Raw genomic sequence first — 15,786 nt, 5'->3', positions numbered from 1 at the left:
AGTCATCCATAAAAGAACTCAAATACTATCCCTTAAGTGATGTAATGAGTTCTATGAGTGAAGTTTTAAAAATTATTATAGGTGTTTGCCCTAAATTTTCCTTTCATGTTACAAGGGTTGCTGTCATTTTATCATCAATATGCAAATCATCATTTACCCTTGGCATGCCTACATGAAGTCTGTCACAGTTCTCCAGAACCCTAATTCTTTTTAGATGGTCTTCACGTGCCATGAGTTCTTTAACTTACAGCCCACCAAAGCTTTGCTCTTACCAAAAACAAATGGGAAAAAATTTGTAGCCCTGTGGGGAAGTTTGTACCTACAGCTTGGTGGGGGGACCCCTGTGCTTTGTGCAACTGGGACAGAAGCCTACTATTTGAATTTAAAACAGAAAACAGGAGCCACTGCAAGAATTGGTATTCAGGGTCCCCCAGGTAAAATGCCAGGCTTTGGAGTCAGTGAGACTTGGCTTATTTAACCTTTCCTAGCTCCGGAGCCCTCATCTCTAAATTGAGGAGTGACCACCCTTGCCTCACAGCATGTGAGAATAACGTGATCTCAAGTGTGTAAGCTCCTCGCACTGTGCCTGGCACAGCGTGATGGGAGATAGCTATCAGCACCATTGCTAGTATATGGCCATAGCTTTGTTTGGGACACTCCCTAAGATTGTGTACAACTTCACAGCTAACTGGGTGCAAGATGCTAAAAGTCTCCATGGCTCAATGTGGTGCCTTTCTTTCCAAACAGATTTCCTCCCAAGTTTAAGAAATCTGGCTATTCTTCCTTACCTCTTGACCTTACCCTTACCTTTACTCTCTTCTCGAAGGCATATACTTGTCTTCCTCTCGTCAGTCCTGAAGACAGTTCTTGGTAATGCTTCTGTATCTCTATATACTTTCTCCTTTTCAAAAATGCATTACAAGTATGTCACAAATATATTTTCTTGTATTTTTTCCATTATTTGGGCCTTTTAACATTGTTTAGATTCCCCCAGATGTGTACAGTTGTAGAATTTTAGAACTATAAGACCGCTGGAGACTGTTGGAGGATGAGGTCCCACAACCTCTTTCCCATCATCCAGTGCCCCAGACAGTGTTGCTGGTATCCTGCCACCTCTTCAACTTTATAAATAGCAGCCAAGCCCCTAGCACTTGTGGCTTTGCTTCTAAATTCATATAAAACAAAGCTCATAGATGTGACCTTATTTATTTACAAGATATTTCAAACCTTTTATCTGTTAGCATAAGATAAATTTACTTAGGCATTTGTTATTTTTTAAAATAACTGAAGACCAGTTATGCTGACCCTGAGATCTGCTTCCTGCGTGTTTCACTATGGGTTACTCAGTGATTGCCCTTGAGGGTATTGTACACGGGCTTTTATTTCCTGCCAGTTGATTGCATCTTCCCTCTGGAGAGTCATACTTCTAATCTGCAAATGGCACTGTGTGTATTTTTTTTTCCCTGAGAACTGAGATAACAAAAAGCATCTTTAATTATTAAAATCTTATCACTCATCAGTTTACTGTTTCAATAAAAGTCAGAATTACCAAGTGGTTTTTGTTTGTTTTTACAAAGTCAGCCACACATCTTTCAAAATCAAAGTTTTCAAAAATGATTTTTCCTTTCTAGATACTGATCAAATAAATGCTTTGTATTTTTGCTTTGTTACTTCTTAACTTGCACTGCACACAAGCAAGCTAACAGCCACAAAACCCAGTGTGTCTCTGTTAATTGACTTACTTTCTGACATAGATGGTGTCTCTTGGGTCAACTAGAAGATCATGGCACCACCTCCTAGTTTATGAGTCCTTCATGATGGCATAACCTCTGGTATGTCACCTGTCAACACAGGAGACACTCATGGTCTCTAACCATTTTTACAGAATGTATGTCCTAATATATTTCCTGTCTAGATTCGTTTTTAGTATCAGTGAAAAAGTATCATTCAATCTGCCTCCAAATTTTTAATTTTCAACTTCTCTCTCCAAGGGGCAGAGGATGTGGATTTCACAATGGCTGGACTATACAGTGTGTATTTATGTTCCCTCCTAGGATGCTTTGTTTTTCTCTTTAAGTAGAAACATTTGTATGTAAGTCCTTACTTCAGTATCATGTCCTAAATGTACTCTAATCTTTGAACAGTGCAATCCATTCATATTAAATGCAATCGTTTTCCCTTTTTTATAGGATACTACGGACTATGTTGCCTATGTAGCTAAAGATCCAGTTAATCAACGAGGTATGGAAAGCAACTTCTAGATTTTCTTAAGAGCTGGTAGATAGTACCTTTAAAAAGGAACAAGCAGTTCTTTTCAATATACAGAGTGAGGATCACTAGAGTGGTATAATAGTATGTGAATTTGAGCTAAAGTAAATAGCCCTGCTTCCAGAACAAAGAAGAAATAAAATATATAGCTGGGATTTAAATCCCAGTCATTTGAGGGACCCTTATACAAGAAAGCTTATTATCTATTTGTATAATCAAAAGGGAAGCTGTTTTGGCTATAATAGAAGGGGCTGGCTGCCACATCCCCAGTGAATGAATAACTTACAGAGAAGACCAAGCCAGTGAGGTTATTGGCCTGCATCAGGCTTGGCAAGTGTGCTTGTGTGCATGTGTGTGTGTATTTGTGTATGTGCATACATGTATGTGAGTATATGTGTGTTGAGCCTGTGCATTTGTTGTCCAAAGTGTCCATGTCACTTTGAGTGTCTGGCTTCTTCTCATTTGGGGATCTTAGCTTAAATGTCTCTTCTTCCTAGAGATCCTTGACTGATAGCACCTCATGTCTCCAGTAACATAACCCACCTCGCTGCATCATAATACTTTATTTCTCTTCTTATTAACACTTAGTCCACATTTTTATTATTTTATTTACTCATTTGTGGATGTGTTTCACGTCTGTCCTTCCTACTGAAAGCTCCATGAGGGCAGGAACCTGTCTACCTTATTCATTGTTGTTTCCAAAGGACTCATCAAAGAGCCAGACACATAGGTGTTGCAACAAAAACAACTATCTTTGTTGAGTGTCTCAGTGAATGGAAGATTTGAACTGATTGAATTTCTCATCACAGGATTTAGGAAGATTGCCTAAGTAAACTCATCTCCCAGTGAAACTTTGGGATAGGGGCCTGAAGTTTCTTAAGTCATTGGGCCTCTTTAGACAGACATGGTTAGTGCTGCTTCTCATCCCTGATTCCGAGACATTTGACTCCATTTTTAAAAAAATTTTTAAAGATTTTGTTTTTTATAAGAGAGAGAGTGAGAGAGAGCACGAGAGGGGAGAAAGTCAGAGGGAGAAGCAGACTCCCCACCGAGCTGGGAGCCTGATGTGGGACTCGATCCCGAAACTCCAGGATCATGATCTCAGGCAAAGGCAGTGGCTTAACCAACTGAGCCACCCAGACTCCCTTTTTTAAAATATTTTTTTTAAGATTTTTTTTTTTTTTTTTTTTTTTTTTTTACTTAGAGAGTGAGCGCATCTGATTCCTCTTTTAAGGATAAGTCTTAAGTTGCTTCTTCTCCTCAACTCGAACCTATTAGGGCAGCATTGTCTGCCACCCCAAGGATAGAGGTTGACCCAGCACATTAATTAAGTACACATGAAGTAGAATTTGGACATTCAGAGAGCCACACGACAAAGGGGTCGAAGTGTCATACGTGGCACGCCGGGGGTGGGACAGTACATGAATGGAACACGTTTCCTAGAGTTCAGGTTGGTATGGAGAATGGAGAAAAGAATTCTGAGAGACATCCAGAGGGAGATAGAATATAGCTGATCAGTAGGAACTTAATCTCCGAGTAAATGGGTGGAAAATGCTGTTTATAAAGCAAAGTTTCAGAAAGATTTATTTGGGAATAGAGTGGATGCAGAGAGAAACTTAAGGCAGGGAGATCTGTTTGGAAGCTATTATGACAGTCAAAAAGGAAATGATGAGGACCAGCTGCTGGCACAGGACCTGGCACGTAGTAGATGAGCAGCAAATGCTTGCCAAAAGCACAACGGCTCAGTGAGATGGAAAAGAAGAAACAGGTGACAAGAACCAAGCAATACTCCACTGAAACTGACTCACTGTAAGCCGTATGATGAAGAATGGATCACCATCAAAGAGGAGGACGAGAGACAGGAACTAGTGCAGGGGAACGGGGGTGTAGGAATGGAACACAACCAAAGATACCAGAAAAGAGCAACCTCTTTTAATTAAGCCCGAGTTTCTCGAGAGAATAACTGCATGCTATTTTGGGGAAGGGCTCTGAACAACAAAGCCTTTTCTCTTAACCTGAAAGGACAGGGTGAAAGGAAGAACGAATAGATCAGGAACTTTAGATGTTTAGTAGCTTTGCCATCCGTCACTGCATAGCTCAGTCGTGTCATTCCTCTTCCATGAATGCTGGTGACGAGTTCAAAGACTGGTGCCAGTAGCTTGCTTTCTAGGGCAACAGGTCTACCTAGAAAATAGATGATTTAGAAGCATAGGGTCTTTTTCCGGGTGCCTGGCTGGCTCAGCCTGTTAAAGCGTCTGACTCTTGATTTCAGCTCAGGTCATGATCTCAGGGTCCTGGGATCAAGTTGGCATCAGACTCTGCGCTCATTGCGGGGGTCGGGGTGAGGTTTCTCTCTCTCCCTCTCCTTCTGTCCCTCACCCGGGCACTCTCTCTAGAATAAATAAATCAGTCTTAAAAAAAAGAAACAGTAATTTTCTTGGATTAAAAAGTTAGCATCTCCTCATCCTGATTGCTCCTTTTCCAGTCTCCTCCTTCCCTTTCTTATTTATCTTAGTTATGGAAACTTCCATGAGAAGCCACCCTGTTGTCAGCATAGCCCCCTGCTTGCACACCCCTCTAGTGTCAAATCCCTTCTCCTCACCTGAGCCCCTGGGCTTTAATTTGTGCACAGAGGTGCTGACACAGCTTTCAAGCCTGCAAATAATTATTACATACTAATATGAAAGGGGCTGAGCTCATCGCTGTGAAGGTAAAACAGTTCCTGCTCAGCCTGGGCTCATCATTTAGTGGGAGAGAGAACCTGGCGTGTTGGAGGTGCATGGGAGAGGGTGGGGGGGCCAACCACAGCATGTGGACACAGCAGGTGCTCCGTCAGGACTTGTGGGAGAAGTGAGTCCAGGCCCCGGTGAAAGAGCCGTGTAATAAGAGCTAATGGCTGGGTGTTTGTGTGTGTGAGTGTGTGTGTAAAGGTGGGGTTGCAGAGAAAGGAAGGAAAAGAAGTAGGGGAGCCATGGCTGAAAAGCTTGGCCTGAAACAGAGTGTAGAGGGCTTTGAATGATGGCCACAAGGTCACTGGGAGCCTCTGAAGATTTTGAGCTTTATAGCCATTATTCTGGCTTCTGCCATTTTACTGAAATGGCGGAATGATAACTTTTCTGGCATTTGTTTTTGTGAAAGTGATACCAGAGGGCGGAAAGCAGTCTGGAATTGTGGAGTCCAGTTCGGAGGACATCTTATTAGTCCCAGGCAGGAATGGTACTGCTTACGCTGGGGGAGGAAGGAACATTTTGGACACATCTGTGAACTAATGGAAACTGGCAACAATTTAGATAGGAAGGTTGTGGAAGAAATAGAAATCAGATGTTCCTGAGGACTTAGATATATATACAATGCAAATACCTCTATACGGGGGGTGGGGGGGGGCTTGTAGTAAGTATATAATAGATGCTAACTATTATTATCCTGTGTGATATGGATTAGTGTTGCCATTAAAGAAACAGGGATTATTACAAACTGGAAAAAAAGACAATCCACTAGAGAAACGGGGAAAAGACCTACCATTTATCACATGCTTGCCACATGGCAGGCGTCGTCTCATTTCATCCTTACAGCAACCCTCTGAGGTCGGTGTTAATTTATTCTTTATTATAAAAGCAAGCTCTGGCGTTGAGAAGAGTGAGATTGTTTTCTGAAGCTCAGCCATCCACTTCCGAATCAACTTCCAGGGTCTGAGCACACCTTTACAAAAGAACATTACAAGGCACTGAGAAGCATTTAAAAAATTTTACAGGTTTACTAGCTATGTTGTTAGCAATCAAATTATCATAGATATCATATTTCATCTTCAAATTTCAAATACATAAAAAAGGTAAAATGGGTTTAAAGTAGTAGTTATTCTTAACAATGCCGGCAGGAGCACGGATCCAAATGTTTTGGAGAGCAAGTTGACAATTTGCATCCAAAGACTTAAAAAAGTAAATATTTGAACCAGCAATTTAACTTCCAGAGAAATAATTAGGATATGCACAAAGATAAGCAATAAAGATCATTGTCATATATTATTTATATAATAGAAAAACTGTAATTCAATATTCATGAATAGCAAATTATGTAAATAAATCCATAGAATGTACTACCACGGCAGCAATTTTTTTGTTTTTTTAATTTTATTTATTTATTTGACAGAGAGAAATCACAAGTAGATGGAGAGGCAGGCAGAGAGAGAAAGAGAGAGAAGCAGGCTCCCTGCTGAGCAGAGAGCCCAATGCGGGACTCGATCCCAGGACCCTGAGATCATGACCTGAGCCGAAGGCAGCGGCTTAACCCACTGAGCCACCCAGGCACCCCACTACCACGGCAGCAATTTAAAGCTAGTGTTACAGAAGAATGAATAATAACCTGGGGTATCAAGTGCAAAAAGCAGATTGTGAGAAGTGTGTGTAATATGACCCCAGGTAATTTTTTGGAGGTAGATATACTTAAGAAAAAGATGTCAAAATATTAATAGCGGTAATCTTTAGGTAATGAGACATCTTTTTTTTCATGGTGCCTTTTTATTTTCTAAAACTCCTGCAATGAATATTTATTATATTTGTAAAGAGAAAAAAATTATCTAAATCCTTGAATAAATTTAAAAAAATGCTGAAACCAGAAAGAAGACGTTATAGAATTACATAATGAGTCTGGTTCATGTAGGGGAAATATTTCGTAGGCAGGAGAAGCTCAAGGTCGGGAAGGGGAAATGTAGGGGGAACTGAGGGGGGAAAGGAATGGGAGGATGAGAGGATGGGGCCTGGGGGAGACAGAGATAGAGACCGAGACCAGGCCTTCAAGTTCAGGTTTGGGGAAACTGCGACTTCATAGCCCTAAGAGTAAGATCACTGAAGGAGAAACCTCGAAAGGAGAGAGCCAAGAGTCTCAGGGAGTAGAAGTCAGAAGAGACTGTGAAGAGCCAGAGGGGTAGGCAGGGGAAGGAGAGAAAGTCAGGCGATGAGTATCATCTAAGAAGGACGGAGAGCGCATTTCTCTGGGAAAAGACATCCCAGAATAAGACACCTCAGAACGCCACATACTGAAAAGGAGTTAGGGGCAGTGAAGGCGGAAGATGCCCTTCTGTCCAGCAGTTAGCGGGCCATTGTTCCCCCTGGGAAGCACAATGTCAGTGGGTGGGATAAAGGGCAGGAGGAAGCCAACCTCAGGGATGAGGAAGAACATAGCCCAGCAGTCAGGGGAAACCAGGGCTCAGTGCTAAGAACCCTGAATGTTCCCACTGCTTCTTGTTTGTTCGATTCAGTTTTAGCATTAGTCTACTCAAGTCAGGGCAGCGGTCACTTTTTCCCATCTTGGCTAGGACCTCTTAGTGAACTCCACATTTTATGAAAAGCCTTTTCTGTAGAAAAGGCTAGTTACTCTAAGAATGTTTTGAATTTACTTAGTGACTAATACAGCTTGCCCTGTAATTGCTGTGGATAGGATTTCCGTATTCTCTTCACCTCTCACTCCAAGTCGGTAGTAGTCCAGGAAGGTTTAAATATTTTCTCTGTATCTAGTATGTGAAGAGGCCCCAGTTTACATGGGAACAGGAAGGCCATGGTTCTGTCTCTGAAGAAAGTTTAAAAAAATTTTTTAAAGACTTAAAAAACAATTTAAATTAACCTATTTGTTTATATTTATGGTTATGGTTATAAAATATATGGATGACTGCCCTGGTGACATCAGGTAACTATGGACTTGACTAGCTAGCTTGCCTCTTTGGGCTAGTTTTTTCCTAGGCCTGGAGGGCTCGTTGTTTCAGTACTACAGCACCATCTGGTGGTTGACCTGAGGTGCTGCACTTTTGAATATTGTGTTTATTTGAAAAACAAAAAAACAGAAACAAAATAATAATTTTTAAAAACCTGGGTCTGTTAAAAATAAATGTAAACTAGTAAAGAAAGACCTGGTATCCTCTAAGAATAGGTCGCAGCCTCTTTTTTTTTTAAATTGAATATTCAGTTAGGAAACCAAATGAAAAAAATTGAAGCCTATGTATCTAAGATTTTTAAAAATCCTCCTTAATGTAGTACTTGATACCCAAAGGTAGAATTATGGGTCTGTCTGGCTTCAGTTGGAATGAAAAGAACCCATATTTGCATCTGATTATCTGATTCTATCTCGGGCCTTCATGCAAAGTTACTGTGTCATTGGAAAGCCACATTCCTTTTTTGGCCCTTGGGACTTTTCATATACTTGTCTTTCCTTCCTTCCCATTAGCTAAAAATTGGTCAATTCTTGGCCAACCTGACTGCTTATCCAAGCTTTTGGAGATGGGTCTAACCCTGAGAAATGGACACATTTGTATGTGATTCAAAGCCTATCTGTGTGTTGGCCCATGACCTACCTCAAAAAGAACCAAGACAGTGTTTACAGGGCAGCATGTCTGTAAGTAGCAACAACAGCACTGTGTGTGTTCGCTGAAGGCATAGGATATCTACACAGGGTCTGCCTTTTTGTCCAGTGTCATTCCTTTCATGGTGATGGGCACCACTGTTTGTTTTCTACTGAATCTTCTCAAAAGAGTAATATGGCAGTAATGAGGTTATCCAAAGCAAAGCAGAAATGTTGGTAGCATCAGCCCAAGAACAGGACCAAACCCTCAAAGTATCAGAATCAGAAGAGTTGAGAGAAGTAAAAACATTTTAGAAGAATGTGAGAAGTGGTGGTGGGTTTGGTAGTTCCCTTCCTTGATGAGGACCTGCAGGCCACAAGAACCCACATGCCTATTCCCCAGAAGGCTTGAGCCGCTGTGACAGAGGGAGGTTAGGATCTCTATAAAGCAACAAGGGACTTCAAAGATCACCAGTGCCTTGTCTCGGCAGGTCAAGTTATTGCTGCAAAGTAACTTGTTCAGGGTCACAGAGACTGTGGCATAATCGGAATTTGAAGCTGAATCTGAATCTTTCCATGGAGTTCTTCGAAGTGTTCTTGTTTTCTCACCCCTTTAAAGGGAGATACACTCATTTTTTCTTTGTGTGTATAGACGTATGTACATTTGTTTGAATTTCCTGCCTTTCTCATTATCTTCCTTATTTTCGTCTTCTTCTTGAACCTAAGAAAAAAATAAAATTAAACAATCATTTTCTATATGTTGATATATATCTGATATTGACTTTATTTCAAATTGGACCAGAAATTTATGAGACAAAAAACAATGGAATTCAAGTGAATTGCCTTTTCTTATCTTTAGGTAATACAACTTCTCTTTGCTCAGCTGGAGGGCACTTTCCAAGGGTACTTTGTAGGTTGAAGGCTGTCTCCAAGAGCAAAGTGAGCAGTGATTCACACTACTCAGTGGCTGGAAGAACCTGCCTCACTATGGGACTCACTGCAGGTGTCAGTCTTATCAATGCAATTGAAGACAATTTCTCACACTAGAATTATTGATGCGATTCAGGAAGATCAATATGTATTCAGTCAACACAGTTTTTAAAACACCTTCTATGTATTGGTCATGTGTGACCAACTACTGCAAAAGAAGGGCAATTTAAAATTCACATTTAAAGATAGATCAAACATTTTCCTTTATTCTTATATCCTATATCCTTAGAAAGGATATACATTTATAGATGTTCCTAATTGGGATTTGAAACTAGAATTAGCTCCAAAGTCTATATCAGGATCCAAGTTGGTTGTTTAAAGGGACAACCTTATAAGAAATGGATGATAAGGGGTGCCTGGGTGGCTCAGTGGGTTAAAGCCTCTGCCTTCGGCTCAGGTCATGATCTTAGGGTCCTGGGATCGAGCCCCGCATCAGGCTCTCTGCTCAGCGGGGAGCCTGCTTCCTTCTCTCTTTCTGTCTGCCTCTCTGCCTGCTTGTGATCTCTCTCTGTCAAATAAATAAATAAAAATATATATATAAAAAAGAAATGGATGATAATTCTTCTAGAGATTGGACACCTCAGCATTGTTTGATTTAGTAAAACCACACACACACACACACAAACACAAGCCTTCTAAAAATATTTAAATCCTTTATTTTATCATTTTTTAAAAAGATTTATTTATTTATTTTGGAGGAAAAACACAAGCAGGAGAGGGAGAGGGAGAGAGAATCCCAAGCAGACTTGAGCTCAGCATGGAACCCGACCTGGGGGCTTGACACAGGATGCCAGGATGACCCTGAGACCATGAGCTGAGCTGAAACCAAAAGCCAGATGCTCACCAACTGTGCCACTGAGGCAGCCCTTCATTTAAATCCTTTAAATGAAAGTCAAGTTAGTTCCCGAATGAGAATTATTTGGAGATTCCTTGAGATAAGTATTAACATAAGGCTAAGAAAAGACACAGTTGTAGGTTCTACTATTACATACTGGTATAGGCTCTGCAAATTCTATCAGATGTAAATGAATTACCTTTTACTCTAAATAGATAACAAAATCCTTTCCAGGACAACACGAGCATAAAATCGTGCTTCCAAGTCAGCACAGTTAAATCATTCTATAAAGGCAGCTCTCTCCCCTCTCCTGTGGTGTCCCTTTCATTAATGTGCTCCAGTGTTGGCTTCACTGCTCCCGAGATCCATGAAGCTCCCTGGGCATCTCCTCTCATTCCTCATGCACTTGATTAAGCCTTTCTATTCTTAGAGAATAGCCAGCAATTTTTCTAACACTCTGGTATATATTTAACTGTTATCAGAACTTTTTCTCATCCCTCCATGCTTCAGGCTATCCAAGCCAAGATATTTTTTAAAAAGTATTATTTCTCCTGGGACTTATTGCCTCCATATTAAAGTCATCCTTGGGCCTCTGTCTAAGCCATCCTTATGACACTCGCATTTCAATTAAATCTCCATTCTGCAAGGCCCTAGGCAAGATTCCATACTCTCACCAAAGCATTCCATATGGTGGAAGGTAAATTTATAGTCCCCGAACACAAGCTCCTGGTTCTATGTGGCAGCAGATTTGCTCATTTGTGATACTCTCCTAGCTTCACCCGTCCTAATTTATTTCTGTAAATTACTTGTGCAAATTTCATTTCCCCCTTCCCAGTAGCTGCTTCTCAGAGAAAATACCTAATAAAAATTTTAATATCTTTTGGTCATCATCACAAAACTTGCTTTTTTAAAAAATATATTTTTTTTGATACTTGATGGAGATAGTTCTTTAGTAGGATTTTGAAGACAGGGATCATCACACCATTGTCACTTTATAGTAGCAATGACAGGGCAAAGGGGTGTTATAAAGCTCCTGCCTTCACCAGCAGCTCATCCCACACTTGAGGGGAGTGGGGTGTGGGGAAGTCAGGGGGGAGGTTTGGAAAGTTATATTTTTGCAAAGACAAAGTGCCATGTGAAGACCTCATCTTCCTGCCAGATTGCTGCCCTAAGTGTCTCCTGTACTGAATTCTAGAGCTAACATTGAACTCGAGTCACATTATTGGTTAAGATCAGTCTAGTTTTATAAAAGAGAGGGCCCCAAAACCTATCTTGAGACCAGAATTTGTCAGTGTTCTGAAGTATTTAAATGGAGAATATGTACGTTTCTTCTCTTTGATGCATATGAAGTAGGAGGTACTCTTCCACCCCTGGAAGGCTGAAGAGTGCTTGTAAACCTGCTCCTTTTTACTCAGTTAAAAGTTCATGTTCTGAAAGTATTTTAACTTTATATAACCTCTTCTTGTTGAAAATTTATGACAGTTTTTTTTCTTTGTTTTTGTACACCCTCTTGCAGCCTGTCACATACTGGAATGCCGCAGTGGGATGGCCCAAGATGTCATAAGCACCATAGGGCAGGCTTTTGAACTCCGGTTTAAACAGTATTTGAAAAATCCTTCTTTGAATACTTCTTTTGAAAGGTCAGCCAAGTGTTCTATAATTACTTGACTTACTGTATTGATTCTGTTTTATTTTAAAATGAATTTTCAAGCTCATAAAACGGATCATTTCTTTTCTAACAATAGGCAGTTTCAGTATGAACACGTAATGGCATTTTCTATTTTCCTTCCATTTATATTTGTCCAGATATTTCCTCTTGCTTTGTTTCAAAATTAAAAGAGACACTCAAAGTAGGAAGGGGTATGCTCTGTTTCTCTGCTATTCTACAGAGCTATGAATTAAGTGGTATCATAAAATAACAGACATCAGTACATTTCTCAGAATTGTCAGTCCCAGATCCCTTGCATACAACTTAAAAAAAAAAAATCAAGAATGAAGTGCAAAATAGTAAGAATCGAATGTCTGTAGCTAGAATCACTGTTAGTTTGCTGGTTTCAGTGTAAATGGAGCTAATGTGTGGGGGGCTGGAAGGTGATGTGAACCAAGGAAGTGGGGGGTTCTGTCTGAGGCACAGAGAGTCTGTAAGGAAAGCCAAATCCTTCAGGCCATACAGACTCCAGCACGTGTGGGGTGTGGTGAGGCCTCTGCCTTGGAGAATTCACACGGAGAGACAAAACTCACTCTTGGCCCCTTATAAATGCACTCATCCCCCAATTAATTATTTTGTGTATCAGTAAACGCTGGGTTTGGGGATCTGCTTTTATAAGGTGGTCTGGGGTAGCAAACGAGAGGGGGTTACCAGGAGGCCTTCATGTTGAATTTTTCCCAGGATAACACTTACATCTTAGTGCTATCATGCTGTTGACATGTAATGAACCCAGCAAAACTATGTCGGTTGTTAGTGGAGTCGGTTCAATCCAAAAGGACTTGATTTATTCTTTTTCATAAGAAACTTCTACTAATTCCAATTTGGAAGGAAAGTTGTTTGTTTTTTTGTCCTGTTTTAGTTTTTAAAACAATGCATGTTTACATAAATCTACCCACTTGCCACATATGGTTCCAATATTTCTTTATAAATCCCATATAGTCCTCCAGATTTGTGCAGACAAGATAGCTGGCCAGAGCCCTTATGCTTTTCATCTTGGTTTAATAAACAGGGCCAGGCCCTCTGCCCAATATCTAATTTTTTTTTTAGGAAAACATTTCCAAAATGGTACAATCAAAGCATGCTAAAGATATTAAGGAAAACCTTATTTTTATATCCTACTGACAAAAATGACATACATTCAGAGAGCTCATAGGTATGTGTGTATGTGTGTGCGTGTGTGTGTGTTTCTTAATCACTGGGAGGAGAAACAAAAGCATCACCCTTGGCACTTTCTGTTGGCTTAGCCTACTTTAATTGTCTATGGAAAGCTAAACAACCATCTGGCTGCTTCCATCCAGATGTTTGACATCACTTCCGAACAGCTATAAACTTAAAACTTGAATGCAGAGTTTTTCAGGATGATTTTGTGTGGTTCCGATCCCTCTGCCTCCCCTGCAGCATCCAAATTCCCGCTCAGCTTCTAGGGGATTCTTTTTTTCCCTTACAGTGAGGAGGTGCCCAGTGATGGTCCCAGCGAGGAGAGAGAAGACCCTGAATACTACAATGAAATCCCAGGGAAGCAGCCACCTGCGGGGGGCGTTTCCGACGTGCGGCTCAAAGTCCAAGCCACAGAACACATGGCTTACTGCCCCATTCGGTGTGAGAAGTTGTGCTATTTGGTAAAGGATGTTTTATTGTTACTGAAACTTAGCAACGCGATTCTGTCCTTGCGCCTGGAGAGTTTAATTTGAGAGTTTCCAAATGCGAGTTTAGAGAAAGTATCATCCTCCTCAGGACAGAGCCAGAGAATGAATCACTGTCGGAGCCCGCACTCCATCATTTTCACTCCGAGTCCCCCGCCCTCGGCCTACGTGGATGGCTTCACGTCTCCCTTTGCTGGGAAGACCCTGGCAGGCCAGCATGGGGTGCTCCACGTCACCCGTCCCCATCTCCAGTCTTGCTCTGTTCTCCTTGCTCCTCCTCAGCTCCTGGCCCCCCCCAGCCAGTCCTGCCCCTGAGCTCCTGGTCCCATCGCCCCTTCCAACCCTCTGCCTTGGTTCTGTCCATTAACCTCCCCCCCACCCTGCCCCATCTCAATCTTCACTTACTCTTTGTCTACTGGTTATCTCTTCCAGAAATCAATTTGGACCCCTCCAACCAACTCGTAATGTCTCACCTCCTTCTCATTTTCCTTATACGCACAGACATCTAGAAAACGTTGTCTCTATCACATCAGCACTGAATTTCTAAGATCTGAATTCTGCTTGACAACTTGACAGAAATGACCTTTACAGTAGTCAACTGTGGTTCACCGATGGCTTAATTGCTAAATGAGTTTTCTTCTTCAATCTTCTGAACCTGGCTACAGAATCGGGTACCTGCAGGCTGCCTCTTCCTCTTTTTAGACCTCTTCTCTGATCTTCTAAAGCAGTTCTATTGTGTCATTCTTACCCTCCATCTCTAGTTGCTGCTTTTTTCACTTTATTTCATGTTCTCCAATAATTTATTATGAATGTTTTCAAACATACAGAAAAGTTGAAATAATTATGCAGTGAACACTCACACATTCACCATCAAGAGTCTACAGTTAACTACAATTAACGTTTCACTGAATTTGCCTTGTCATCCTATGTAGCTATCATCCATCAACATATCTTATTGTTGGTGTGTTTCCAAGTAAGTTACATTTTTCTTTTCTTTTCTTTTTGGCATCTTTTTTAAAATATAAATTTTGTTAGATAACGTATAGTGCAGTATTGGTTTCTGGACTAGAATTCAGTGATCCACCACTTACATACAACACCCAGTGCTCTTCACAAGTGCCCTCCTTAATGCCCATCCCCCACCTAGCCCATCCCCCACCCACCTCCCTCCATTAACCTACCGTATGTCCTCTGTCATTAAGAGTTGTGCGCCTGGGTGGCTCAGTGGGTCAGAGCCTCTGTCTTCAGCTAAGGACATGATCCCAGGGTCTGGGATCAAGCCCCGCATTGGGCTCTCTGCTCAGTGGAGAGCCTGCTTCTCCCTCTCTCTCTTCCTGCCTCTCTGCCTACTTGTGATCTCTGTCTGTCAAATAAATAAATAGGGTCTTTAAAAAAAAAAAAAAGTTTCTTATGGCTTGTTTCCCATTTTCCTTTCTTCCCCCTCTTTCCATATGCTTATATGATTTCTTTCTTAAATTCCACATGTGAGATCATATGGTATTTGTCTTTCTCTGACTGACTTATTTCGCTTAGCATCATACACTCTAGTTCCATCCATGTCATTGCAAATGGCAAGATTTCATCCTTTCTGATGGCTGAGTAACATTCCATTGTGTATACGCCACATCTTCTTTATCCATTCAATAGTTGATAGACATTTAGGCTTTCTCCATAGTCTGGCTATTGTTGATAATGCTGCTATAATATCTTTTCTTTATATCTGATTTTCTTACTCCCTCCCCTGCAAGCCCAAGCCCTTGACCTTACCATCCTTTCTCTGTCTTTGGCCTTGCCCTTGTCCTTGATTTCTCTTCTGGCATGACATTTGTGTACACACTCCTCCAGCTTCTCTGTTTTCAACCATTACCTATCTCTCCAGGTATAATGCCATAAGCATTACATTGTTTGTCTTAAGATTGAACTCAGCATTTTCTCTGTGACTCCAAACCACAATCCTCTATTGATTTACTCGTGTATATTAATGGCACTGCTGTTATGTCATTAATCTGCAGTCT

The 15,786-nt window shown here is 41.0% G+C and overlaps 1 protein-coding gene across 1 annotated transcript in view; it reads left to right on the top strand.

Moving 5' to 3' along the window:
* Positions 1 to 15,786, top strand: part of SHC4 (SHC adaptor protein 4) — a 136,381-nt gene that overhangs the window by 86,912 nt on the left and 33,683 nt on the right. The window contains exons 6-8 of the mRNA XM_004751348.3: positions 2,190 to 2,241; positions 11,937 to 12,060; positions 13,576 to 13,747. Of these exons, the coding sequence (XP_004751405.2) occupies positions 2,190 to 2,241; positions 11,937 to 12,060; positions 13,576 to 13,747 (348 nt within the window). The remainder of the gene's footprint in view (positions 1 to 2,189; positions 2,242 to 11,936; positions 12,061 to 13,575; positions 13,748 to 15,786) is intronic.

The sequence above is a fragment of the Mustela putorius genome, unplaced genomic scaffold (assembly GCF_011764305.1).
Source record: "Mustela putorius furo isolate JIRA1106 unplaced genomic scaffold, ASM1176430v1.1 tig00003898_pilon_pilon_pilon, whole genome shotgun sequence".
NCBI lineage: Eukaryota > Metazoa > Chordata > Mammalia > Carnivora > Mustelidae > Mustela > Mustela putorius.
The sequence above is the reverse complement of the archived record's forward strand: the minus strand, read 5'-3'. Positions and strand labels throughout refer to the sequence as shown.